General features: G+C 41.3%; 2 protein-coding genes across 2 annotated transcripts; one reads left to right on the top strand and one right to left on the bottom strand.

Moving 5' to 3' along the window:
* The first annotated feature begins 12,764 nt into the window (after window positions 1–12,764).
* IL18 (interleukin 18) lies at window positions 12,765–17,544 on the top strand. Its single transcript, XM_082330833.1, has 4 exons — window positions 12,765–14,522; window positions 16,045–16,182; window positions 17,002–17,147; window positions 17,280–17,544. Exons 1-4 carry the CDS (start codon window positions 14,456–14,458, stop codon window positions 17,496–17,498), a joined length of 570 nt encoding a protein of 189 aa, XP_082186959.1. The 5' UTR covers window positions 12,765–14,455; the 3' UTR covers window positions 17,499–17,544.
* Window positions 17,540–26,116, bottom strand: SDHD (succinate dehydrogenase complex subunit D). Its single transcript, XM_082330832.1, has 4 exons — window positions 26,018–26,116; window positions 25,840–25,944; window positions 23,606–23,750; window positions 17,540–20,958 (listed from the first exon to the last, which is right to left on the bottom strand). Exons 1-4 carry the CDS (start codon window positions 26,073–26,075, stop codon window positions 20,793–20,795), a joined length of 474 nt encoding a protein of 157 aa, XP_082186958.1. The 5' UTR covers window positions 26,076–26,116; the 3' UTR covers window positions 17,540–20,792.
* Between the last annotated feature and the right edge of the window lie 303 nt (window positions 26,117–26,419).

Here is a 26,419-nt window from a genome sequence, read left to right as displayed (position 1 = left end):
TGCCACAAATTAGCAAGCAGGAGGCTGATGGCTGACAAATGGATTTTGGAAAACATATTCCGCTTGGAAGAAGGCATCAGACCGGAGATGGTCAGGCAAAGGTGCGGGTGCCAGGATGATAGACTGTACAGCGAGCACTGATGGATCGGTGAGAGGAGCTGTCTCACATCATCATTTCAGAATAAAAGCCCGGCATGTCTGCCCAAGCAGGACGGGATGAATGAGCCAGCCTGCACTGCACCGCACTGCAATCCGCTGCTACAGCCGCGCCAGGCAGTCGCAGGGCCTGTGGAGACCTGCCGCCCACCTGAGCATCTCAGCAGCCCTCAGAACCTACCAGCAGCTGCGCCAGGTGAGTTGCTGAAATGCCAAGGCAGTTAAAACATACATTACCACTGGTGGAAAAAGGGCTTTATCACTATTTGCCAGTTGTAGCTGGAGAAATTGGAAGAAAGGGGAGAAGAGATGTATCTATGTACTGAGGTAGCCAGGTTTCAAGGCAATTCTTTTTAAAACTCTTGTCACCTTGTCTTGTCTTTTTCACCTGTCAAAAATACTTTTTCTTTGTTTTGTTTCAAAATCTGAGTAACCATTTTGCACCTCAAAGAATCTCAAGGCTTTAGGAATATTGTTTGCCAAACCAGATTAGACCATGAAATCGGATAGGGAAGGACCAGTGACAGGCCATGCTCTGCTGTTTCAAACTAAGACGGGCCCTTTCCTTCAGGACGCCAGGAGGAAGCTGCTAGCACTTTGCAAATGCACTGTGATGGCTACGCTTGTTTCATGTTACTAAGCAGCTCTTAAAAGCTGCCCTATCCCTTGAGAGGGAGCGAGGCAGCATACACAGTACTCTAGGTAGCCCATTCCACTGTGCTTAAGATGGGACAGATTATTACTCATCCTAAATCTTCTGCTGCAAATTAAGCTGATTTCTTCTTGTCCTTTCTTACAGGATACACTGAACACCTGACTACTGTCCTTTCTCTAACTTCTCTGTTATCGTGCCTTCCCTTGATTTGTGCTTTCTCTAAATTAAACAAACAACTCAACTGCTTTAACCTTTCCTCACAGATCATGTTTTCTTCGCCCTTTATTACTCCTGTTTCCCACCCTGCCCACTTTGTTTTTAATAAGCGGCCCATCCTCCAGCTAAGACCGAAGTAGCACAGAGTAAAGGAGAACAACTATGTTTTAATGTCCTATCTGCTATCCCAGAGCTAACACAACTCAGCTCTGTTTTTTTCACCACCCGATAACATCATACCAACGCTAGCTATTGTTCTGGTTTGTAAGTAACATATACGATTCCCCTTGCTAAGCATAGTGCTTTTCCCTTGGCTTTTTTGAATTTTATCTTGATTTCAGACCAGCCCTTCATCTTACTGAGATTATAGTGAATTTCAATGTATGTTATTGATAGTGTTTGCGACCCCTCCTAGCTTGCTGCCATTTGAAAAATGAACTGTATTCTCTAATGTCCTCCTCCTAAATCATTCAGGACAATATGGAATAAGTGAGGCTTGAAGCGGATCACTATAGGATGCCACCTAGGCTGACCTTTCAGAAAAAATGAGTATTCCTTTCATTGACTTTTTAACTCATTCATGTAGCCCCTACTTCCTCATTGCTCTCATTTTTATATAATATCATGCAGGACAGTGTAAATTATCTTACATCAAGCTATACTCCATCTGTCATTTTTCCATATTAAGTCAGCTACTCCAATAAAGGAATTTTTTTTTTTTTTTAGTTTATTGTTCCCCAGGTGCTTATAAAGTCATTGTTAAGAAATTTACTTCAGACTCTCTACAGGATGCGAGATAGGAGGGCAAAGAATCATAGATCTATCATCAGCCTTTTTTCTGGCTATTCATCCCGATGATGTAAAACACCCACTCTGCTCTTTTCCAATGCTGCCTTCATCATCAGGTTTTCAAAGACAATTCAAAGACAAATCATTAAGATTCTATGATGATTAGCAAAATTGAATTCTGATGAGTTCTAGACAGAACGTCATAAGCCTCAAACACATCTATTACCTACTCAAATTGGTCTTTTTCTATTATAGTCCACATTCCTGTATCTATGCTAAAAGGCATTTTCATTTTAAGTAAACAAACAGTCACAATTAGCCTTTTCTCAGGGAAGAATTCTCTTCACTGAATGCCTAAGCTATCTCTGCATTATCTGTTATTTTCCGTTTTTAGCTTTAAGATAATAGAAGCGCAATGAGAAGAACTGAGTATTAGTTTTTCATCACTTACACTTTCCAGACTGTGGAGGTACTCACAGCAAGCTCAGAAATGCAAGACTCGGTGTCAAAAATCCTCTTGACTTCAAGAGGGTTGGAACTTTGTCTAAGGTGTTTCCACATCTTTTTAAAAAAAAAAAATCCATTTATATTCTGTTACTGATCTGTCATCTTAGACGTTCTTGGTAATTTACTAAGGCATTGCAGCTTAAACAACAGGAAGAGAAGCTTAAAGAAAACGTAGTTACCAGCTGAGCTTTGCTGATCAGGGTCGGCAGCTTTAAAGCCAATTAATTTTCTGTTCAAACCTCCTTCAGTAAAACTGGAAAGCGGATAGTGATGGGATGGATGCCAGCCGGATTTCATTCATTCTGAATGAGCTTTTAGTTTCGCATCAGAAAGAGTAAAAAATTTGGTTTGTTTCTGCCAATAAATACTTAAATACGTGAGAGAGGCAATCGGTGCAGAAACATCATTAGCAGGGTAGACAAATTGTAGACAAATAGGAAAACAGTAAAATTTTATTTTCTAGTGGTTTAGAAGAAAAACAGTGTGTGACAAGTATTCCCATGTATAGAGATATTGAGTGGAACAATCAAGGGCAGCCAACAGAAAAATGCTCTATATTTTTAGCCAGCAAAGTAATATGGAAGGTTCCCATTTAAACAGGAAGAGATTTATGTATGAAAGCAACCAGTAAGTTGGTATTTCCATTGCTGAAGGGGTTTTTAACTTGAAAAGAGAAGACACTAGTTTATTTTCAGTGGGTGTTTTAAACTTTCTGAACTTAGCATTTCAAGCTGGAACTTTATGAAACTACATATTTTATTAATTTTACTTGGTCAGTGTTTATTTTTTTATATATATCCTCACATAGATTTATGCAGCAAAAACAGAAGCTTTGTTGCTCTTAGCAATTTAGAAGCCATTTTTTTAAATGCCTATTTCAAAATCTTAGAAAGCTTTGAATGATTTCCCTTTAATAAGCATAAACACACTGTTCATAATCTCAGCTAGGGTACTATGGCCATACTTACTGACTTCACTTTCAATGTCTCTTCAAATTCTACAATCCCCTTACTGCCATAGAGATCCCACTCTAAATTATAACATGTAATGACAACCAACTGCATACAAAATCACTGACAAGAGCCATCGTTTAGAGAGGTATGTCTTGAACTTCACCGCACTTGAATGCCAGACTAAGCAGTTCTTCAGTCTTCTAAGTATAGTTTTACTAATTTTTATTAGATTTTATGAAGTTTTTAAATGGAGCAAACTGCTGCAACGGTAACACTATGGATCTGTGCCCTCTTGATCCCTTAAGGGAAGAAACTTAGATTATGTGATCCGATAGTTTTCTAAGTTCTGCTTCTTAATAGTACTTAATACTAGAGCCAAAGGTTTGCAACTTGGATATATTAGCTACATAAACTAAACCACGATGATCTAAATCCAGGTGATCTAAAAAGGTTGCACAATTTTCCTAAGCACAAAGAGATAAAATGCAGCAAGCTTCTGACTTTGATAACAGGCAGATATTTAACACTAATGAAAGTTATGTACTTTTTCTTTAAAGGCTTACATAAATAACCATAGGTAAATTTCTAAATTCAGACACTTCATAGATGACAATTTAAAACTCTGCTTTATGTCATCATTATAGATGATCGTAGATTTTATAAACACTTAGCACAATATTCTAGAAAATTTAACTTCAAAAATCTATTTTTCTCCCACTTTCTTCTGTTTAAACAGCATTACTAAGACTGATTACAAAACAAGATGCGATTATTAGGAAAAAGTAAGAGACTGGTAAAATATGATATAGACTAGTGGTGAGATTTTTGAAAGTCTTTAGATGCTAAAGATGCAGATAGGCACCTTATGGGATTTTCAAAAATTCCTAAGCATGTAAGGCGCTTACATGCTTAGGCACTTTGAAAATCCTACTAAGTCCATATCTGCATCTTTAGGTACCTAAAGACCTTGAAAAAAATCTCACCCTAGATGTCCAGTTTCTCTCATTATTTGTTTTAATTAGTATCAGTTTGACAGGTAGCACATTTGCTTGTGACTTTTATCTAATAGAAGGGGGAAAGGAGGATTGATTAAGTCTGAAAGGATTTAAAGAGAAAATTAATACACAGTACTGGGGTAAAGACATATTTATATCTTATGCTAGCAACAGGGCTTTCTAGCACTTTTCTTTCTTACATTAGCCTCACAATTTGTACAAATGATGCTTTGTACATTTTATGTTTCATCTTTTTTAACAGAGTCAAATAACAAGAAAGAAAAAGTGCTCAAAAAACTCCATAAGCATCCTTAAATAAACTGGATATACAGCAAACAATACTGATGTATCTAAATAACAAAAGAGCAGTGTAATTCTAGATTATATTAACATTATCTAGTTCCTTATTGATATTACTATCAAAGTTTTGATGATGTGCTTTTATGTTTACATCAAAATGGCCTTGGTTTCATTTGAAAAGCTGTAGAAGTATTAAAATACATTTTCAAGTTAAGACTTTATACCTCTTTATACATTTCCCAAAGTAGTATTCTTAACAGAACTCCCCTATTTCTAAGCTGATCTTTTCAATCTATTTATATTCTGAGACAAAGTGGAAATAAGATCGCAAGACATTCCACTAAGATTTTAGCACCAAAACATTTTCTAATGTAGAAAGAAAAAAAAAAAAACAACCCAACAAACAAACAAACAGAAAATGGTTAATATGAAATAATCTGAGGTCCTTTTCCACTTACATTGCAAATTCTACGTTTCATAGAAGTGTTTCTATACTATGTTCTAGAATGAAGGATTGGTTGACAATAAAAGAAAAAAAACATCCTTAGCAGTGACATTAGAAATACCGTGGCTGCTTCCGAATTCAGTTGTATTGAACTTCCGTAGCCTTAAAGCCAAGCAATGCAAAATTCATTCTACTTTCTTTTTCAAATGCTTCCAATATTTTCTAGGGATGGAAGCATAGGGACAGCCTAAGCAATGGGTCAACGATTAAAAAAAAAAATGATATTTTAATGTGTAGAATCCCTTGGAGTCATAGAATTTTAAATGGATATTTAGTATTGTTTTTTTTTACTAACTACCACTACCCTATGTATTGTATCTACTTATTTAAAAAAATACATTGCTGCTTAAGTTGTTGAAAGTTTCCTGAACTCCTAGAAATATTTACATAAGACATTTATGAAACATTCATCATAGCACACATCATAGTTTATATTTTAATACATAAAATGTACTACAAGTTTTGCTCTGCATTTCTGCAATCTAACAAACTCCATTTAGCTTTGCAGAGTATTTGCAATCACAGTGAATCTCTGTTTCAGACTCTCCCTTTTGTGTTTTAAGTGGTTTTCTATGGTCCTTGCTTCTTTTAAGATTCCATCAAGTTCTTGGACATAAGAAGCATCCATCGCTGCTCTCTCACTTAATTGAAAAAATCTGTAGTTAAAATCAATACTAAAGCCATTAATTTTCTCACTACTTAGAACTGCTTTTATGCTTTACTTAAAAATGTGTTGTCTATCAATCAATACTGTTTCTGACAAAATGAGTTCTCTGTTGTAACAGAACACAGCATTTTTATTTCAAGATCTGTGTTCGATAGTTTTCAGCGCTAATTTCTCTAAACTGCAGCCACAGTAATCCATCTCATCTAGAGAGTTAGAAAAGTGCTGTACAAATAGGACAACATTAACTTGCCTTAAAATGTGGGCATATTTTGATAACAAGCTCTTAATTTCTTTGTTCATCTCTGTTAAAAGAAAAAAATAATTTTATTTAAACATTTGAATGAATTTTCATCTCAACACCCAATCAGGTAATTACATAGTTGCTTTCAGTATGTTTAATACATCACCGTTTAAAACTTTTTCCAGTGGTTCAGGTTTGTAAAGGGACTGCGAGCCCTCAGAGAAAGCCAAATCTGTTTTGTCAAAGGAGGACAACTGAGGATTTTCTGAAGCTTCATTCTAATAACAGAGCAGATAAAAAAAAAAATACAGGTTCTAGGACTTAAGACAAGCTTAGCACAGATAAAGTAACTGAAAAAAAGAAGAGTTTTAAAAAGATCTTGAGAGACTGTTTTCAGAGAAAGTGCGAGTGTTGTTGGCTTCACAGCATCAACACCATCCATCGTGAACAGGCACTGCATCTCAGTACTAGGGGAGTGGGTGGGAAGTACCAGCTTGAAATCTTTGCTTCTATCAGTAAAAGCTGGTGTAGTTCAGAAGCTCACTCTCCAGAAGTCCTACATAACCGTGTTGCAGTGCATACCCAATTTTGTGGGACTTCAAACACTAGGAGAAATTTTAGTCTCCTCATGCAACAAAGTCATACGTGTTTCCCGTAACCTACATAAACTGACATGGAGCTCCCTGCCCTCTCTCCTTGACAGGAACCCATAGCAATGCCAGAGAAGGACATGGGGGTGGGGGGGTTGCATCGCTCCCCTGGGGCCAGAAGAAGGGTCCAAGTCCTCCCTCTCTTCCTCGTACAGTACTGCTCACCTCCATCTCTTTTTTACGTTTACTTCTATTTTCATCAGATTTTTGCGTGTTGCTTGTCATCATCGCCTGATAAAAAGTACAACGTCGTATTTGGTAAGTGGTTATCTATCTTCTGCGACTGGAAAATATATCTGTATAAAAACGTGTGAAACCTGTAACCGGTACCTCCGTAAGCTCCCCTGCAAAGGAGCTCTCCTTCTCGCTAGAGAGAGGCAAAGCCTCAAAGCACGGAGAAAGCACGGATCAGGGATGGAGACAGCAGGTCCAAGTCTCGGGCCGTCCCGGGCCAGCCTGGGGCTCCCAGAGGTGCGCGAGGTCAGCCTCGGGCTGCTGAGGCCGATTCCGCCTCGTCCAAAAGGGGTCTGTCCCTCCCCAGCCCTACCTATGCTTCCCCAGTGCCCCCCAGCCTGCGGGACATCGGGGCACCCCCTCCGCCCAGGCGGTCCCCCCCCGCCCGCGGCCTCTCTCCTCAGGCGGCGCTGGCCCGGGGCGGTTAACGGTCCTCGCGGCCGCGGGCAGCCGTTAACGGCCGGCGCGCGAGGCGGCGATCCCCGCTCCTCAGAGGCTCGGCAGCGCCGCCCCGGGCGGGAGCCCGCCCTGCAGCCCTGCCCCGGCCGCCCGCAGCCCTCCGGCGCCCGGGAGGTGCTGCCTTTTCCTTGGGCTGTGCTTCGCTGCTGTGGGCAAACTGGGTTTGGTTTCGTCAAGGGGCGACTGAATCAGATTGCACGAGGAGGCGGCTTGCTTGAAACAGGAAGAGACCAGAGACAACGATTCAGGAGAGCTCTTTCAGCGTCACACTTCATGTTGCTCGCCAAAAATGTTAAACGCTACATCAAGTTACTACTTTCCTAAACCTTGGCTTCATTAGCTACAGTGAAGAAAATCATTGCAAGATTTGAAGTTATGTTGGAGTAAAGGGAATCTTTCCTCTTTGTGTTCGGGTTTTAGGGTTTTTTTGAGTTTTATTTGGTTGGTTGGTTGGTTTTTTTGTTGGGTTTTTTTTTTTCCCCCTTCATCTTTAATTTCCGTTTTTAAGAGAAGAAAGGATCTTAACCTTACGTATGCTATCCAAATAGGCTCTGAAAGTCAAGACTCAGGACAAAAGAAAAAATAAAACCACTGAAAGAACAAGAACTAAATACTTCACCAAAGTAGAAACAATATTCAGTATGCTGCCATGGCCCACTTCGTTAAATTCTCAAAAAATATGAGAGATTTCTGTGTTATTAGCAATACTATCTAAACATTAAGAAACATATATGAAAGAATATGCTAGGAAGATAGTCTTAAAGTGTTTACCTAATTGAGTTACCATTACTATGTTAAGATATTTTTATTAACAGACCACCTGAATTAAAATAAATTAAACATCTGAATTGTTTTACCACTTTCAGTACCTTATGGATGTGATAGTCTACAGAGAAAGCTCAGACTAAAAAAACCAAAATAAATTATCTAAGCCATTACTCTGAAAGTAGCTCCAGTTCCTTTAAGACTGGAGATACTAAAATGCCAGGAGACATGAAAGCTTAAAACTTACAACAGAAGCTATTGTTATGAGTTAGACACTGGTCCTTATAAGTGCAAATATGTACAGACTAAGAGAAGAAAACTTCTTTTATTCAATGTGCTAAATGACCTAATTGAACTTTTAGGATCTCAAAGGCTGACAAGAAAGACCAAGTCCTCCTTCTCAATAGTTTTGTATACAATGTCAATAGGCCAAAAATATTAGTGCCAGCAGTTAATACAAAATAAACAATGATGTTGGCTGACTGTTTTGCTGCTTTTGCACAAATTTTCGTACCAAATACAATATTATTTAAGGTTTCACTAGTGATCTGAACGTAAATTTAAACTTAATGAGAAAAAAATGGCTAAACAAGAAATAACTATTACAGCATTAATTTTTTAAAAAAGAATTTTTTTTGCAGTGAAATGAAGAGTTAGGTATCTGGAAACAAGAACTGCAAGCAGTATCACCCAAATGGGGAACTCTCCTGAATAAAGCTCTGGTGCCCAAACTTTCAAATAATGTTAAAAGTCAATTGCAGTGAAGAAGAGAGATGTGAATATTATTTGAAGCTGAAGAAAATTATTCAGAGGCAGAAACTTAAAGGGCTGAAGCTGCTTATTTTAGTTGAAAAGACCAAGAGGCAATTTGATCATACTTCACAGGAAGGAACTATTTGTTACGAAATGGCTATCAGGAAAGTGTACAGAAATGGGTGACCAGAACCAGAAGCCAGTTAAATTTAGAAAGACCTTTTTTTTTTTTTTTTTTCCTGTAAGAACCAACCATTCAAATAAAGTAGCAAGAGGAATGGTAGAATTACAGTTGTTGTATATAGAAATCAGTTAGATCTAGGTGTTTAAATCAAATTTGGATCTCTCTCTGGCACACAGGTTTGGGTAAACACAGCTCCATACCCGCACTGAATGCCATGTAACAAAAAAGGAAGCTGAAAGGGGATAATACAATATTGCTGGAATTCACTCGGTGTGAGTGAGTGTCTGTACATAGGGATATACACTTCTCATCTGAAAGCAATAGCGGCCAAAAATGTGTTTTTCTTTGTTTGTCTGTTGGAAACAGGAAGGCTTACTCTGTTACTGAATTCTTCTGCTTTTTTTAATTCTTCTGAATCCATTTCATTAGTTTATTTCAACAACTTTAGAGGATAAATTTCTGCAGCACACGTAGTATTTGTTTGTCTTAACACATCAGTGAAATACGCTGCTCCCTGTGGGTAGAACAGTTGAAATCCATGGTTATTAGTAAAATGGACAGTATTTTTATTTTTAGGATTATTATTTCAGATGAGGTTGAAAGATGCCTTTAACCTCAAAATCATCTCCCTAGTTTTATGACATTGAAGCATTCCCTACAGACACGTATTGTGTTTTCTTTTGTTTGTTTTCCTCTAAGGGCAGTAACAGGCACGCAGACAGGCAAGGGAATGTCTTAAGGTCTCAGGTTTAGGTTTGGGTTTGGGTTTAGGTTTAGGTTTGGGTTTAGGTTTAGGTTTGGGTGGGGATTCCCCCCACCCCAGTCCAGTGCTAAAACTTGAGCCTCTTCCATTTACTCACTGAGCTATACAGCTGAGTGCCCGCATCCCTCGCGAGTCAGCATTACAAACAGAAAATCAAGGCACAAAGATTTCAGTTAATACTGCCAAGTTCTACAAACTATACAAAATATTGGTTAATTATTCATTCCCAAGTTCGCTCTTCTGTTTTTTATGGCTTTAGTTATCCCACCACTACACAGTGTTTGCCGTTGCAGTTAGTTACAGCGTTTGTCACATTAAACACTCCACAACCACCACAGGCAGTACTCACGTTCCGAAAAGCGATCATTTCGGGGCTGCAGCAGTTAGTTAGTGACAGCTATCGCCGTTTTATTTATTTGCAATTAATGCACACCTGGGAAACAATTTACAGCTAGTAAATTAGTAGCTATCTATTAATCTGGCTTCGACTGCTTACTACAGTTGCTTGCTGGCTGTTTCCCTGAGAGGAGCTTAAATTCCTCCTCTGAAGTTACTTATGCAAAAAGGGAAGGGAATTTGAAGATTTCCCGTCAGACACCAGCGATCCATGCCTTGGTAGCGTTGTTGTAAAAAACTAGACGCACGCAATGCGTCTTCCATCCTGAACTGGCTTCCCCCAGGGCAGCTGCAACGCTTACGGGCAACTCGCAAGCGTGCGGGGAAGGGGAAGTCTGCGTGCCGACGGCCGGTACCTGTTCCAAAACCGATACTTGAGGCTTCACGCACCAGGCGCACGGGCTGCGAGGCGCTGGGGTAGAAACAAGACGTGAACTCTGACGACATCTGTGTGAGATAAAGGGAGTCGCAAAAAGCTTCCTTTGTAACCTCAGATTTACATGATTTGCTTTCTCCACCGAGGAGGGGAAGTGCCGCAGAATAAACGCAGACGTAGACAAATATCTTGGGAAAGAGCCCTAATTTCCTCCGCAGTTCGTTCAGCCGGCTCACGCCGTGTAGTGGTGCAAGCCGCTATAAAACCCCCTCCCGAGCTGGGCTCCGACAGCCGCCACCCACCGCCGCGGAGATCGCATGCAGGCGGCGGGGCAGTGACGCCTCGGGGAAGCCGCACCGACCAGACGGGGCCCCGCGGCCGTCGGTTCCCTCGCCCCAGGTACCCGTGCGGCGGGCAGCGGGCCGGGGTGGGCTCCCGGGGGGCCGAACGGGTGGGCTCCGGCTGCGGGAGCGGGCGGCGGCGGTCGCGGCCCCTCCGCCGGCTGCGCTCGCCCTTCCGTCTCGCATCGTTCGGCCGCAGCCCGCCGGGGAGCGAGGTCGGACCGCCGCCGCCCCCCTGCCCTCGCCCCGGGGCTGCAGCGGCCGGGCGGCCCTGCCCGGGAGCCGCCAGCCCCAACCGCGGGGCTCGAAACTGCGAGAGCAGCGCGGCCGGGGGAGCGGGCTCCGTAGGCGGAGGGCCCCGCACCGCTGCCGGCCGGCGCGGAGCCGGGGCAGGGCAGAGCCGCCCCGCCGGCACCGGGGTGCGCCGTTCCCCGCGGGGGGCGGAGGTGCTCGCTCCTAGCGCCCTTGCGACGCGGGCGGGACATCCCGCCGCGGCACCGGCAGCCATCCCTTTCTCGGGGTCGCCGCAGAGCGGCAGAGCCTTGCCCTCCGCCGGGGGCGGCGATGGAGGGCGTCCCTGCGCCGGGCCGGTACCCGCGCTGCCCGGGGGCCGAGCGGGGCGCGACCCGCCGGGCAGCGGCCCCGCTCTTCTCCTTCCCTGCACCCCCGTGTCTCCGCGGGGCAAGTCGTTACACGTTCCCTCGAACAGTCAGCTAGAAACTCCTTTTAGCGTCTACCGTTCCTTCCAAACGTGCTTGGTAAAGGCTCTAACTACCTTTTACTACGCATCAGGGGAAGAAGCGTAGTCGTTTTATATGTTTTACCCATTAAACCAAGGGCCACCTTTTCCTTTAATCCTTTATCAATAAGCCCTGCCCATGCCTGCCTTCCCCTCTGCTTTAGAATAACAGAGTAGTCCTTGACTTCTTGGTTTACTTCCCTACACATGACGCATGCAGTGTTCGATGTTGTGCTATTTCGTTTCAAAGGCTTGGATACGCATGTTTGGGAACAAAGATGCGGTCCTCTGCTATGAACCTGGGTGTCTCTTCTGCACAGACCAGCTAGAACTATAGACCATATAAAAAAATAGGATGAGAAAAATCACTCTCAAATACATTCCTCGAAGTGCTTTAGACTAGAGGGACAAGGAAATCACTGTGACTCCCCCACCCTGATCCCTAGGGATGATGTGTGTGCTTACTTACTTAAGTTGTCATCGCCCAGTTGTTTTATAAAGCAAGTTTTTTCCAAGTGGTGAAAAAGAGCCTTGGAAGTAAGCCAAGTATTTTCACTGCACAAAAAAAATCCCAGTGCAAGAGCCGGTTCTTCCCATTGTTTACCTAGCTTTAACACTTTTATTGCGTTTATTACTTCTGTGGCTAGAGCAAGGAGAAAGAATGCCTTGACAGGAATCGGTAGGTTTGAGTGAGGCACTTCATATTCTAGACTACTTATGAAAAGTGACTTCAGTGTTTTTATGATCACTGTTGTTGGCTTTGTTGATCAGGCAGCATCAAATAAACAAGTTTTAGTGCATTCTTCTGTGACGGTCTCCTCCTGTGTGCTGTATACAGAGGCTAGGCACATAGCTCCAGGCTGAAGACTTCATACAGCTGCCAGGCTCCTAAAGGTTAGATGCAGTGATGGCGAACGTCACTGTGCACGTTACGTTGTGCATCTGGCCACAAATTTCACATCAGTCACAAACCCAAGTAGATCAGATGTTGGAGGCAGTAAAGTAGCTAGTTGTTATTTTCGGAAAGTAAAACGCCTTTATTTCTAAAAGCGTAGGTGAAACAGGTAAGAACATTCATACACAGAAAGCATTTTAGGAAAATGAACAAAAAAACTTACTAAGATAGAGACCAAAATGAAACAGGAAGGAAAGCGACAACCTGCATTTCACAAAATCAGTGGCATAGAAGAGGACATTTTAGAACTGTTTACCACGAGAGAAGAGAAAGAATGAAATTCTTTGCCACATCTTCTTCTGTCGTATTATAATTGCCTTTATTCTTATTCTCACTTTTCTTTAAAGGTAGGAGATGCGATTTTAATTTTGAAGAGGACATCATCATCAGTTTTAAAATAAAAATATTTTAGTGCTTATTTCTTAGAATTATTCCTTCCAATGACAAGCACCCCAACAGCAGTAAAATTACTGAAATACTAGACTTCACAGTTCAAGTCCTAGTCAATACAGGTGACTCCACCTAACTTTTGTTTTATTTTGTAATTTTTTCCCCTGGCACATTGCTTGAACTGAGGATACGGAGACATTTGTGGTCTGCTAAGCAATACAATCCGTTCAGATGTATCTCTTTTCTGCCAGCATAAACAGAAACTTTACGATAGAAGAAAAGGGATGGGTGCGCTTATAGGTAAATGGAATGGGTATAGCAAACTTACAACCATCGCTGTTCTTTTGTTTTATATGTCAAGCATATGCATTGTTTTATCCATTAAACAGGCCAAGAGTGTGACATACTCTCAGTCACTATGTCAGAAAGCTAAAGAATATAAAGGTTACCTGTCTGGCTGTTAACTGTATGGGGCTGAGGATATGAACAAAAACCAATTATTCTTCTGGAATTCTTGGAGGCGGTTGTGTATTGACATTAGAGGCAGAGTGCAGCCCTGGGCTAGTTCTAAGTTAACCCTGAAGTGTGTGGAACAGGGGCTAGAACCTCTCAGCTGCAGAAGCTGGCTGGTCTTTAATGATGGGTTCATGGGGTTTTTTGGTAAAATGACTGTTGTTATTCCCAAGGGAAATATATCGTTTCTTCTTCACTTTTCTCTGTGTCACTCTTGAAAGAGAATAGCTGTGAAATCAAGCTCATAATTCAACCTGAGTTAAAATAAAGTTAAAATGCCATAAGCAAATCACTGCTACTGCAAAATAAACTACATCCCATCTTCTCTAGGAACCTACGCAATTCCAGCTCAAGATGCAAAGATACAGGCCTTTCCAAGGGGCAGTCAAAGGTGGACTAAGTTTTGGGTATTTTGGAAGCTCTGTCTTTTATAGAGGGAACCTGGAAAGATCAGTCTGTGTAGACTTAATATAACTTTTATGGCTTAATGGCCAGTAACAGGGTGCTTAATCCAGTCTGAGTCACTTCCATAGTTGAAAATTAGAAACAGAGAATCAAATGACCGTGTGATAGTAAGATAATTTTTGCAGGCCCAAGAGAAGAGAACTAATTTTATGAAGTATGTTCATGGAGCTACTTATTAGCATTCTCATAGAAAGAGAAAATGGTAATGAGTTATTATTTATTCCCATGGAACATCATGTAAGCCAGCGAAAAGTTTCGTAAAATAACAGAACTTGAAGGATGCTCTATGTTATTTTAAATATGATAAAAGGCAACAGAGGAGGAGACCAATTATTTAAAAAAGCAGTTTTTCAACAGGTAGTGAAACATGCCAGCCCTATTACAGTATTGTGCACTAGAAGAGAACGAGCCCAAGAGCTCCCTTGCCTTATAGAGTAAGAAGCGTTCTTAACTCCGAATCCTCTCCATGTCCTTTTGGCAGAGTGAAGATGAGTGGTGAAGAGATTCTTGTGTGTGCAGTACAACTTGGAGAAAATTTCTGCCTCTATTTTGCAGGTAATTACTACTCGCTGCCTAAAGAGGCACACTGTGTCTTCTTTCTGCATAGAAGATCAAAAAGCAGATATACAATTCAATCCTTTCCTTGGGCTGGCATCGCTGGTTTTGTGGAATGCTGTTTTTTTCCCCCATGTTACCTGAGCAATCCTCAAAGCAGTTACAATCCCCACTCACTTAGAAGAATGATAGTTCTTAGATTATGGAGCCAGGCTGTTCACTGCAAAAAGAATCTGAGTTTGAGATAGCTGTCCCAGTGTGTGAACAGGTCACTACCATATTATTGCTGAACACCTCAAGCATTTAATGACTTTTTCTGTTGGAATACCGATTTAAAGTAATTCCTTTGTCAGTCTGATTTCACCTAATTTTCCCATAAGCTTCAGTTTGAAGTATTGTTAGCCAAGTATCTGAGTCAGTGGAATATTCGTTGCTTCATAAAATACGTTCCTGTAAAGGACGCTCGGAGGGTTGAAATACTGTGGGGTGGACTTGGAATAAGTGATAACTTCCAATCTTATAGGATAAAGTTAGTTAGAAAACAGTCTCTTCTTTAGAAGCAATTTGTAATGACAGTTTCTTGTCCTTTTGCTCACTTCAAATAAAGGTGCTGATGAAAACACAAGGTTGTGTGCCACTTATTCCTTGGTTATAGGCTTAAACAGATGCGAGCTGCTCACCCTGATGTAACCTTAAAATATTTTGCATGCCTCGTGGTTTGGTGGTAACTCCAGTTCTCAAATGACTGGTGGTTTCCTCGTTCTGTTGAGTTTGTCATGCTCACATAACACACTCTAATTACAACAGCTCAGCTTGGTGAGTTAGTGATACTGGGGAGTACACCTGGAAAGGCGTAGGTGGCTGGCTGGCTTCCAATCTTGCAGAACAGAACTGGGCAGAAAGTTTTCTTTTGTGGGGGCAGAGCTTAACATTGTTTTTTCTTTCCTTTTTTTCATTGCTCACTTGGAACCAAGACGATGATGGTAAGCTGAAAGCTCATTGTTTATTAACTTCATTATCAATTTTACCTGAACTAACCTGCTCATGCTTACTAACCCACAAATGCTTTGTGTGCCTTAGAGAACACGTTTTCAAACTGATAATGGCTACTGTAAAACAGAGAGCTAAAGCTCACCTTCTCCTTCTGAAGTTGATGTTGCTTTATTTCTTCCTAAGGCACACGGTAGTGGCTTACCTAACAGAACGACTTTTTAATGTGAATCTAAATGTTGGGCAAAAGAGAGAACTGTTGCTTCTGCACTCTTATTAACAGATACAGTAGCTTCTCTTGCTTATATATACAGACTGCTATATTCTGGGAAATCCTTCTGTCTTGCCTGGGTTGCTACAAGCCAGAGGTGGAAAGAATGACATGGCCTCCATTTTGTTTCAGATGATTGCCATTCTAAGAACTCATCTCACCTGGTATCCTTAATGACAAGATTAAGCCTGTAGCGAAATGTTAAGGTATGAGGAGATTATACCTAAAATATTTGACCCTCTTTGCTTAATATTTCTACAGGGCTGGAATGCGATGCCTTTTGTAAGGAAAAGATTCTCCAGCGAGTCCTTCGAAATGTAAATAGCCAGTTGCTTGTGGTTCGACCAGATTTAAACATGGCAGCTTTTGAAGATGTGACAGATCAGGAGATGAAATCTGGTACACTGTTTTTCAAATACATACTATAACCATTAGACTGTTTCTTTGTTCCAGATGTGCTTTTGTTCTTTGTAATCACTGACTCTAAATGATGAGACTGAGAGTGAAGACTTAAACTTCATTTGTAAGAATAAAGCTAAGCTAAGAGAGCTGAAATTTTATGTCTTGTGCCTTGGTAATGGATTAGATTCCTGGATTAGATTGAGGCCTGCAGGATGTCCCATGCAGAAAAGGGCTGCTAAGATTTTTGGTTAGCTCTGATCACAAACTAAGTTCTTAATCCCTTTTTTTTTTTTTTTTTTTTGGTGTTGGATTACAAAAAATCATTTTTAGGTTTAAACAGACAATGTACTTAGCACTAAAAGCTCTTATTTTCTTCTAACAGCAGTAGTTAACAATGTACTTATGCTTTTGGCTTTGATTTTTTTCTTTTTTGGGGGGGGCTCAGCAATTCATTCAGAACTATATTTGTTGAACATATTTATTTACAGATCACATATATACAGGTATAATCTGATTTACAGATGACTATTTACAAATCCAATTCTCCCTTTAGGCATGCACGTGAAAGGATTTGAACATCCTACCCATATTAACTGGTAACTTCACATGCTTTCTTGCAAATTCAAAATCTTGGTTATTGAATGATTGCAGAAAGCCAAGTATGTGCTGCCAGCAGTCATAAAAATTCGAGTCCTGGCTCTCTGGTCAGGGAAAATACCCTGGGAAGACAGGTGAAGTGCCAGTGGAATGGTAAGACATTAAGTTGTTGCAGCTCTCTTCTGAGCAGACTATTAATAATAAACAATTTATATTTAGGCAAAGGAATGCACTTCAACATTCACTATTACAAAACTACCACACCTTCAGCAGGGATGCCTGTTGCATTCAGCGTCCAGGTAGAAGATAAAAGTTATTACATGTGTTGTGAGGAAGAATGTGGAAAAACCATAGTTCGATTTAGGGTAAGTATCTGCCTTCCATACCTTATGTATATTTAAGTAGTGGGCAAAATTAAGAATTCAGACATGTGTGAGCTGAAACAAAACTGCTCAGGTCTTGTGCTGGGACTAACCCATTCCCGTTTTCTTCCTCAGGAAGGAGAAGTTCCCAAAGAAATTCCTGGAGAAAGTAACAACGTAATCTTTTTCAAAAAGACATTTACATCTTATAGCTCCAGAGCATTTAAGTTTGAATACTCACTAGAACAAGGAATGTTCTTGGCCTTTGAGGAAGAAGGCTGCTTAAGAAAATTAATTCTAAAGAAACTGTCAAGAGAAGATGAAGTGGATGAAACCATGAAGATAAGTTTCTAACTTCAGTCAGAATGAAAGTTAGAACCTATGGCATACTTCAACAGTCTTAAAATGTATTTTGGCTTTTTATAAAATAAATCTTACTCTTTCTTCATCTGAGGCAAGCCAGTTTTATGTTTTTAGCTACCATAAGTCAGTACAAAAATGAGCATCTAACAAAGGAATATAAATTCAAATTATTGGCAAAAAAAAAAAGCAGAAGAATGTTTTCCAGTCAGATAGAAGGAAAGAGAATTACACAATGAAGAAACAAGAATGTGCATGCCTATACAGTCCTGTGTATTTTCATCCCTAAAATCTTTCCTGCCTGCTAATCAAACAGCTTTTGAATTAGGTGTCTCATAGATGAAGTAGACCTATTTTGGGGAGGGAGACAAAACAGCTTAAAATAACAGATTTCATAAGCAGACCAGGCACCTGGCCAATAAACCCTTTGAGATTACTTTTTTGCATCAACATTATTTCTTGAGCATCTTCATCGCTCTCAGTTACACAGTGACATTCTCACCTTCAACTGAAGTAGAAAGAACAGATAATTTTTAACTTACTGGAAATCTGCTTAGAAAACTTTTAACTCACTTGAACAATTAAAGTTCTAACAAAGCTGGTTGTCCTCAGGGGGCCTGAGGAAAAAAAAGAATTATGCTTTTATGTAAAGGTTTTTAAAAGTTAACAGCAAATTGTATGTAGGTTAGTGATGAAATGAAGCAGACGTTTGTCCTTCTAACAATTTGGAACAAATGTATGGCTCCCATAAGGACTCTCTCTTATTCTGCCCCTGTGAAAATGCAGCATACATTGAGGTCAAGCTGTGAACCCCATTTCACATCCAGAGCTGAGCAAGCACTACATTTCACCAAACCCAAAATTAATGTAATGCATTCTGAATATTTAATATTGAGCAAATTGATATGGCATATATTATTCTTTTCTTCTACATATAATACAAGTGTTGGTCTTCCTCCTCTGTTCCAACTCCAGGTAGTGATAACCTGAACATTGGTTGCAGCTGGGGTCCTGGGTCTTCAACTTGCCATGCAGAACAGCTGGTACAATTGTCATACCTCATACAGGCAGAAGTAATCAGAGAAAGCAGGAAGGCCTCTATCTGTCATGAAATGGAGGAAAATCCTCAAACTTGAAGAGATAAGACAAGTCTCAAGACTTGTTTTGGTAAAAAACAAACCAAAACTATAACTTCAAGGGCTTTAAAAAAAGCAGAGAGACATGACGCTGCTGTGATAACCCTTACTGTCTCAGCTTTTCATGTTATGCTGCCCCTGGCATTTCACCTATCCAGCTGCTACAGGAGCACCTAGAGGCAGTAAGAAAGCAATTATTTAGAATCGGGTACAGCCACCGCTGAGTGCACTATCGCTTAGGAAGAATTCACTGGAGAGCCTTAAACTCAAGACTGTATTTAACACATCCAGATACCCAGTAGGACCGAGTCCCAGTTTTATATGCCTGATGAACGTTCAAAAATGGGATTAGACCAAATGGTTACAGCCATCACAATAATTAAGAACAAAAGCTAATGGGAATTACAGGGAACCAATTCAATTTCAACAGGACTGAGGAACACATGCAATTCATAGAGAAAGCTGTGGTCGTTACGTTTTAATTCTTGCCTCAAAAACACAAGGAACTGGTCTCACAGTTGCTAACCCCTAACATCGTAGGACTGGACTTCTGCCTTCCCAGAATTCTTATATAACTCATTTCTCACACAAGATGTCTTAAATACCACAAAGAGAAGCATCTTGTGTTTGGTCTCAAAAGAGGAAATGTCAAACGCTTTCAATGATATGCGCTCAGATTGTACAGAGGTACTTGCCAATGACTCATATGTATACATCTTCCTCACCATGACAAAATAACGAATGTTACGTTGACGCCTATATCAGACCACATCACACAGAAGCAACCATCTCCATTCTGACCACAAGATTAGCAAAACAAAAGCAGCCAGCTACATGATATTTCCCATGGTTACATGAATAAGTAAATAAATAAATAAAAATTCCAATCCAGATCTAAAAAAAAAGAATGAAATCTAATCAGAAAGTCTTGTAGAATTCAAACAGCAACTTATTCATTCTGTTTATGGCATAATCAGACCGATGGTAACACACAACTCTCTTCCTCTTACTATTAATAGTACCACGGAAGTACCATTAGAACGTGGAAACAGTTAATCACTTCTTACTACTACGAAAGTCAGAGAAAACAAAGGAGAGAAGAAAGTTAAAAACCAGAATCTCATTCCCCCCCCCCCAAAATGTTCTAGAACCTAAAGACACAGAGAAAAGAACACTGCCTCAGGCTATGACAGGAAGGGTATGTTGGTTGTCTTTTCAGTCACACAGGAAAATGTGTACCAGTGTTCATTTAGAAAACAAATCCAAGAAAAATGTTGGCAGATGAACATACAGGTTCTGGGGTAACTATGAAAGCCATATGCTATTTATGGCTCCTAAAATTAATCTGCAAAAGTCTTTTCCTTGTAAGTCAATTATTGCTGTATTTTCCAATGGACATTACTCTTGTATTAAGTCAAGCCTAAGTGACCGCTTTAAGTATTAAGGACAATGCATATTCATAAAAATATTTTTTGTTTTCTAACATCTAAATGAAGTAATGCAGAGTAACAGTATGAACAGTAACATAACAGTATAAATTAGTATTTGATATTAGGAAAAAAAACCCTATCTGCAGAGAAAACATTTTAAGTAACCCAAAAGTAGTAAAAATAGTTCAGAAGCACACACACAATTTCTGTAAATTCTTTATTGTATGGATTAAGAAAAAAGTATTCCCTTTTCTACATCAACTCTCAGGGTCCAAAGAGTTACGGGGCGTGCCTTACATACACTTCAGTTGTTGTGATGTCAGAAATACCAGTTCAATTTTCTGCAAGTCAAATTTGTTTTACAGAACAGGAAACCAAAAAACAGTTATTTTAGAAAAACCCTCATGAAAGCTGTCATTACAAGAAAAGTTACCTTCAGCTAGATAATTCTGTCATTGATGTAATTAATTCCTCACAATTTACAGTACAGCTTAAATCAACTCACTCTCACCTGGACGTTATCCACTTTAAATCTACTTTTTCTTTTCTAACATTTTTACTGCTGTTGGATATTTATTTCTAAAAGACTAGCTCTGAACTCGCTGCGTTATGTACATACCATGGACCCTTGGTCATTCGTTTCACATTAAGCATGTTGGTAAAAATATGATGAAGCAGAGGCAACAGTGAACAATCGCGTTTGTCAGGGACTCGGTCGCATCTTAGAGGCTCCACAGCATGGCAACAGCCTTGCAGATACCAACATCGTAATAGTTGAAGTAGCAGAGACCAGCAAAGGTAACGGCCGACAGTACGTACAGACCTGTATTGGCCAGTTTAATGGGTGTATCTCCATGGACATAGTCAGTTATAACCTGTCCAAGACCCCTACAGAAAAGGGATAAAGAAGATTAAATAAGGAAAAATACTGAAATCCACCCAGTTTATGTGAGCATTCTACTCAGATGGCTCAAACACATCGTTTTTTTCACCCGCTATTGTCAACCTTTCCTAAAGAATGCCCAGCTCCCACTCAAAAAGAAGATGCATCTATTTAAAACAAAACAACACAACATTCCACATATTCTATTAAAAAAATATACATATTGGCTCCGAGTTTTCTTAATGGTACTGAGGAAACAAGGTGTTGAGCACAGCTCTTTCAAACAACAGAATCGGTAGAATCTGCCTCCAAGAAAAAGTGGGCAGCTTATCTGACTTCCAAGGACTGAAGGAAAGTAACGTAGGAAATATCCTTCTTGCTTGAACTGCAAGGTGTGGATTTGTGACCAGCCATTGTCACAAATGCACAGAAGACTGCAGGATGTGTATTTAGATTAGAAAATAGTGGTAACCGAAAAATTAGCATACTGTGGTTTTTTTCCACATTTGTCAGACTAGAAGTGAACCCTTGTCCATATTTAAACTACCCAGCAACAGGAAGACAGAGGATGCTACCAAACTAACGTGGTAGTTCTCTTCCCGAAAGTACAATTATGTTTGCAATTATATTCTGCAATGACAGATGTCAACTTGGTAAGAAAAGAGAACCGTACTTAACGCAACAATTTTCTTCCTAGGATTTTGCCTTGGTCTAGCCTGAAGCTGAAGGACCTGCGTCCCACAAATTAAGACACACTGGTGACCTAGCAAGGTTCAAAGTCCTGCAGCAGATGCCACTGCAAGTGAGCACTCAGCTCAGTTTCACTTAAATGGGGCTCTAATACCATAAAGATGTCAAAAGCGAGAAAAGGGGTGCAAGGAACCCCTGGATACACAGAAGAGAAGCAGAAAATGGAAACAGGCTGAAAAGCAACTACTCTCAAACTATTACAGCTATGTTTTACAACTGCACAGTGGAATAAGGTCAGGAGTGCAAGCAGCACTTACCCACACTTTGAGCCTTCCAAAGGGCAGATAAATAAGGCATACTCAACTTGGGATTCACAGGCTGCTCTTCAACTGTAGCGTTGATAAGGGATTTTTCGTAAGATCTTTTCTTTGCGTGGCACAATAAGACTGAGTCATGCTAACGCTTCTCAGAAAAATGAGTGCGTGACTTTACAGCACGCTGATTAATTCACACAAAGTCCTTATGGGAAAAGACCAGTGGCGCTGAGAACAACAGGAATTAGTGAGAAATAGCTGATGCGTGTAGACATGTAATCTAGCTCACAACGCAGTAGCTTCTCTGGGCAGAGAAATCTATTACATGCCAGCAAAAACAGTACAAGATAAAGATGCCTTCAGGCATCTTAAGGAAGTCTATTGATAGGTTAGTGTTTGGACTAGTAACCACCTAAATATCTGAAGCACTATTTCCAACATATTTTAAGACAAGATTTCCTAAGGAAAAACATAGCAAAAGGTGAAAGAAAACCCCTCAAAAATACATGCAATACTCCTCTGCAGTTTCTGATCAGCTACTAGAGGGATTATCTGATCTGTTATGGCAATCAAATTAACGTTTATGGCAAGCAAACGATCTTTTTTCTTTTGAAGATATTCTAGCGCTGAATACCTATGAAAGTACAAGAGAAGAATTTTCCTACAAAGGAACACCTTTAGGTTTTTAAGACAAGATTTAGATTTATGTATTTTATATTTCAAAGAGCTCTGCCAAATGTGTTCAAGGATAGCCACGTTTCAGATTAATTCTGTACTACATTTGAGGGCTTCAGCAAGAAACTCCCAGTCACAGCGAGGAAAGTCCAAGAATGCCAAGTACAACTTTGTAAGGGTAAAACTGAGATTTAAGAAAACCTGGCATCCCAAAGTACCATGAAGTTGCTTATCTGTTTTATCCCTGTGACAAGGAACTACAGACCAGTATCACCTCAAGAATGTAAACGCTGCCAGTTAGGCCAACCATGCAGCTGGATCCACTCCTAACTAGACTCATCTAGCCTACTCACATTAGAGATCACAGCAGAAGTACACTTAAGAAGAACAACATGAGCAAGCATCTATTTCCCAGGAATCAAGAAAATAATGATCAAGGTCTCAGCTTCTTTAGTGGGATATTTGCCATGAACTCTTTATTATGCAGAATCTCATCACCATTGAGATGTACAAAGCAAGCCCACAGCACAGAACCTTAGAAGAACAACCTGTTTTATACAGATCTGCCCTGTTTCTGTTCCCTCTGTTCATACAACATTGATTCTTCCACAAGATAAAAACGTCCAAGATTCTACACAGCCAGTGGCAAGGAAGTCCTCCTAAGGTAAGATACTGTGTAGAAGAACACTAGAGAATGTTTATGGATCCCTTAATAGTAATATGTATCCTGCCTTCTGACTGAGAGAACAGCGTGGCAAAGGAAGACCAAGGTACAACTAGTCTTGTCAAAGATCACGACCGTCATAGACCTTGGGAAGCAAGGACTTTGTTTGCATCTCTTTCCAGGTGTTTTATACTACATCAGGAAATAAGTCAGTAGACTTAGTGCTGTACACAGATTTAAGACCTAAGGCTTGGAGCTATCCTGACTATCAGACTTTACTCTTAATTCTGAGGGACCCATTGTGCTTACCAGTGCCCATGGAGAGTGAGGGCTGCAGCCAGCGAATAGTCCATGGCTGGTCCAGGATACAGGTAGGCTGCAGGAAGGAGACCCAGCAAGAGAACACTGACAGCTCGCTCGCCTGTCCAGTGCAAAGACGCAGCCTTGGAACTGCCTGTAGGGAGAAGTGTTTTTCAATGAAAAGTTCCTGTTCGAAGTGCTGTAACCTTAAAACCAGATACCTCATCCTGATCAGCACCACACAATCATGTGTTTTCTCCGACCCAATTACTATGCTTTCATCCAAGCAAAACCTAGATGCCTTTGAATTACTGCTCTAGAATATATATCTATTTTACAATGTCTAAAAGGCTAATTTTAAATACTCCTCTCTTTGCTGCTGCTAAGAAAGAGAAGCTTCTTTTAGTACACAAGAACAGAAGCTCAACAGGTAAAGTCAAACCAAACACCAGTCCTACTTTCACAACCTGCAGTTCAGGACTACGGTCCAAGTCAACCATCACAGGAAAGCAGTGTCTGCAAAGGCAAAGCCTTTTGGTCTAGTCGATTTCCTGACTGTTACCTACTATTTACTACTCCCACCTTTTAAGAAACTGCTTTGAGATCCAGACGGACACAATTACAAGTTCCAGTGAACAGCACATTATGATAACTCTATGCACAGTTCTGCCCAGGAACCAATATTGCTATTTTTAACTGTAAATAGCAGATTAAACTTCTGGGACCACCACAGTGATATATGACCTAGAAGCAGCCTGAAGGCCAAAGGATTTCAGTCCTTCATTGATACTCAGCTGGGTACAATTTGAACCATGTAACAGAGGACTCTAGAAATAGAAATACCAGTTAAGGAGCTCTGTAACCAACTCTTACTTTTTAGAAGCATGCAAATACTATTAGGGAGGAAAAAAAGCCATCTAGAAGGTTCTGGAGCAAACCAAAACCCTAACACCATAAGCAATACTTCAAACCAGAACGTCAGCATTGGCCCAGCCTAAAAACATCAAGAACTGACTCCTTGAAATTACCTTTATAATACAATACCCCCAAAGGGCTTACCTAACACACAGGTATCACCCATCCACCTAAATCAAAATGCAAATGTTTTTCTTTGGTTTTGCAAGGAGAAAGAAATCTAGAAAAGCAACAAGATAAGGAAAGCAAAGGACCTGACGTAAAACGTAAAAGGGACCTAGGCTGTGGACTAGTAAGCTGTCCCTATAGAACTCCGCGGCCAAGAATGCTTCACAGCCCATGCATGAAGTCTGTTGTTAATATGAAGTCCAGAATAGAAAGGAAAGAAGGAAACAGCTTAGTTATGTTTAAGTCAATTTCCTTTACAAGTGTTTCATCATCCTTTCCACTTCTAAGTTGCATTGTCACATTTACAAAACATCCCTAACCTCCAGTCACAACATTTCTCATATTTAATTGTGCAACTGACAGACCAGAACTTGTTCTTGTCACAGTCATGTTTCATCACCTCTGTGTAGTGTTACCACACAGAGAAAGGAAAAAAACCAATCTAAGAAATACTCTCTGCCTGCACATCAGACTTCCGAGATTAACCTCAGTGAATGACAAGCTCTGCTGTTCAAGAAAGAAGTCACAACTGCAGTGCTACTGAACCATAAGAAATGTTAAGTCTTGTGATTTAAGTCTTTCAACCCTTTTTCCACACTCAAAAGAACTACCACCTTTGTTAACAAGCAAAGATTTACTTTTTTTAACGTTCAGTTAATATCTCCTATTTGAAGACTTGCAGCATTCTCAAGCTTGACACTGACATCGCAAACGTCAGTTTCAAATTCAAGCAGTGTAAAGCCACATATAGCTTGTTTTAAATCAGACCCGGGCAGAGTGCGCATCAACAGCCGTGCTACCAACTGAAAATAGCAGTGTCACAGGCGATGGTAACACATTGTGGTAATATCGGTAAGCATACCTCACCCAAGAAAAACGACTCTGCCGTGCGTCAATTTTTTCTGCCTTTGGTTACTCGCACCTGCGGTTTAAAATCTCCTACCAGGCTCAGAAAATGGGCAAGCCTGACCAGACGTGGCACACGAAGACCAGGCCGTTTGGCTGGACTGCAGAAATCCTTTCGAGGACGGGGCAAGAGCGGCTCGGCGCCGGCTGACAAAGCCGCTGCCCGGTGCCGGCCGCGGGGAAGGGGAGATTCCCCCCGCACAGAGAGGCTCGCACGCAGCCCTGCAGACGGCGGGGGCTGCCCCGGGACGTACCGTGGCCCTGCTGGGGGGGACCGTGGCTTTGCCGAGCCGGAGCGCTCCGATCGGCGACGGCCGCCAGGACGGCGGGGCGGCGGCGAAGGTTCCTCCCGAGGAGAGCTGCGGAGAGAACGGGGACGAGGTGTCAGGGCAGGGCAGGGCAGGGCAGAGCGCCGGGCCGGCGGGCACTCACCCATCTGGGCGCCGCGGGGCCCTGCCAGCCCCGCCCGCAGCAGCGCCAGAGCCGCCATCGTCCCCCGCCAGCCCAAGGGCACCGCGCACCGGAGCCGGAAGCCGCCGCCGCCCTTCCGCTTCCGGGCTGGGGGCGGCGGCCGCAGCGGCGCGGCCCGGCCGCCTCGGCCGCGGTAGGGACGGGGGGAAGCGCGGCCCTTCCCGGACGGGTCGCGGCCCCCGGCCCAGCAGTGGCCGCGCAAAATCTCCCCAGGACAGCGGGAGCGCAGCTTCGGAGAAGGAGACGCTTGGTCGTTATCTTAAAATCCGCACCAGCGGGTCCAGGCGCTCCCCACCTGCGCGTTTGCTAACGACAAATCTTTGTACGAGGGAAGCTGTGCAAAATAAACACCTCCTTGAACGT

The sequence above is a fragment of the Platalea leucorodia genome (genome assembly GCF_965183815.1).
Source record: "Platalea leucorodia genome assembly, chromosome: 20".
Classification (NCBI taxonomy): Eukaryota; Metazoa; Chordata; class Aves; order Pelecaniformes; family Threskiornithidae; genus Platalea; species Platalea leucorodia.
The sequence above is the reverse complement of the archived record's forward strand: the minus strand, read 5'-3'. Positions and strand labels throughout refer to the sequence as shown.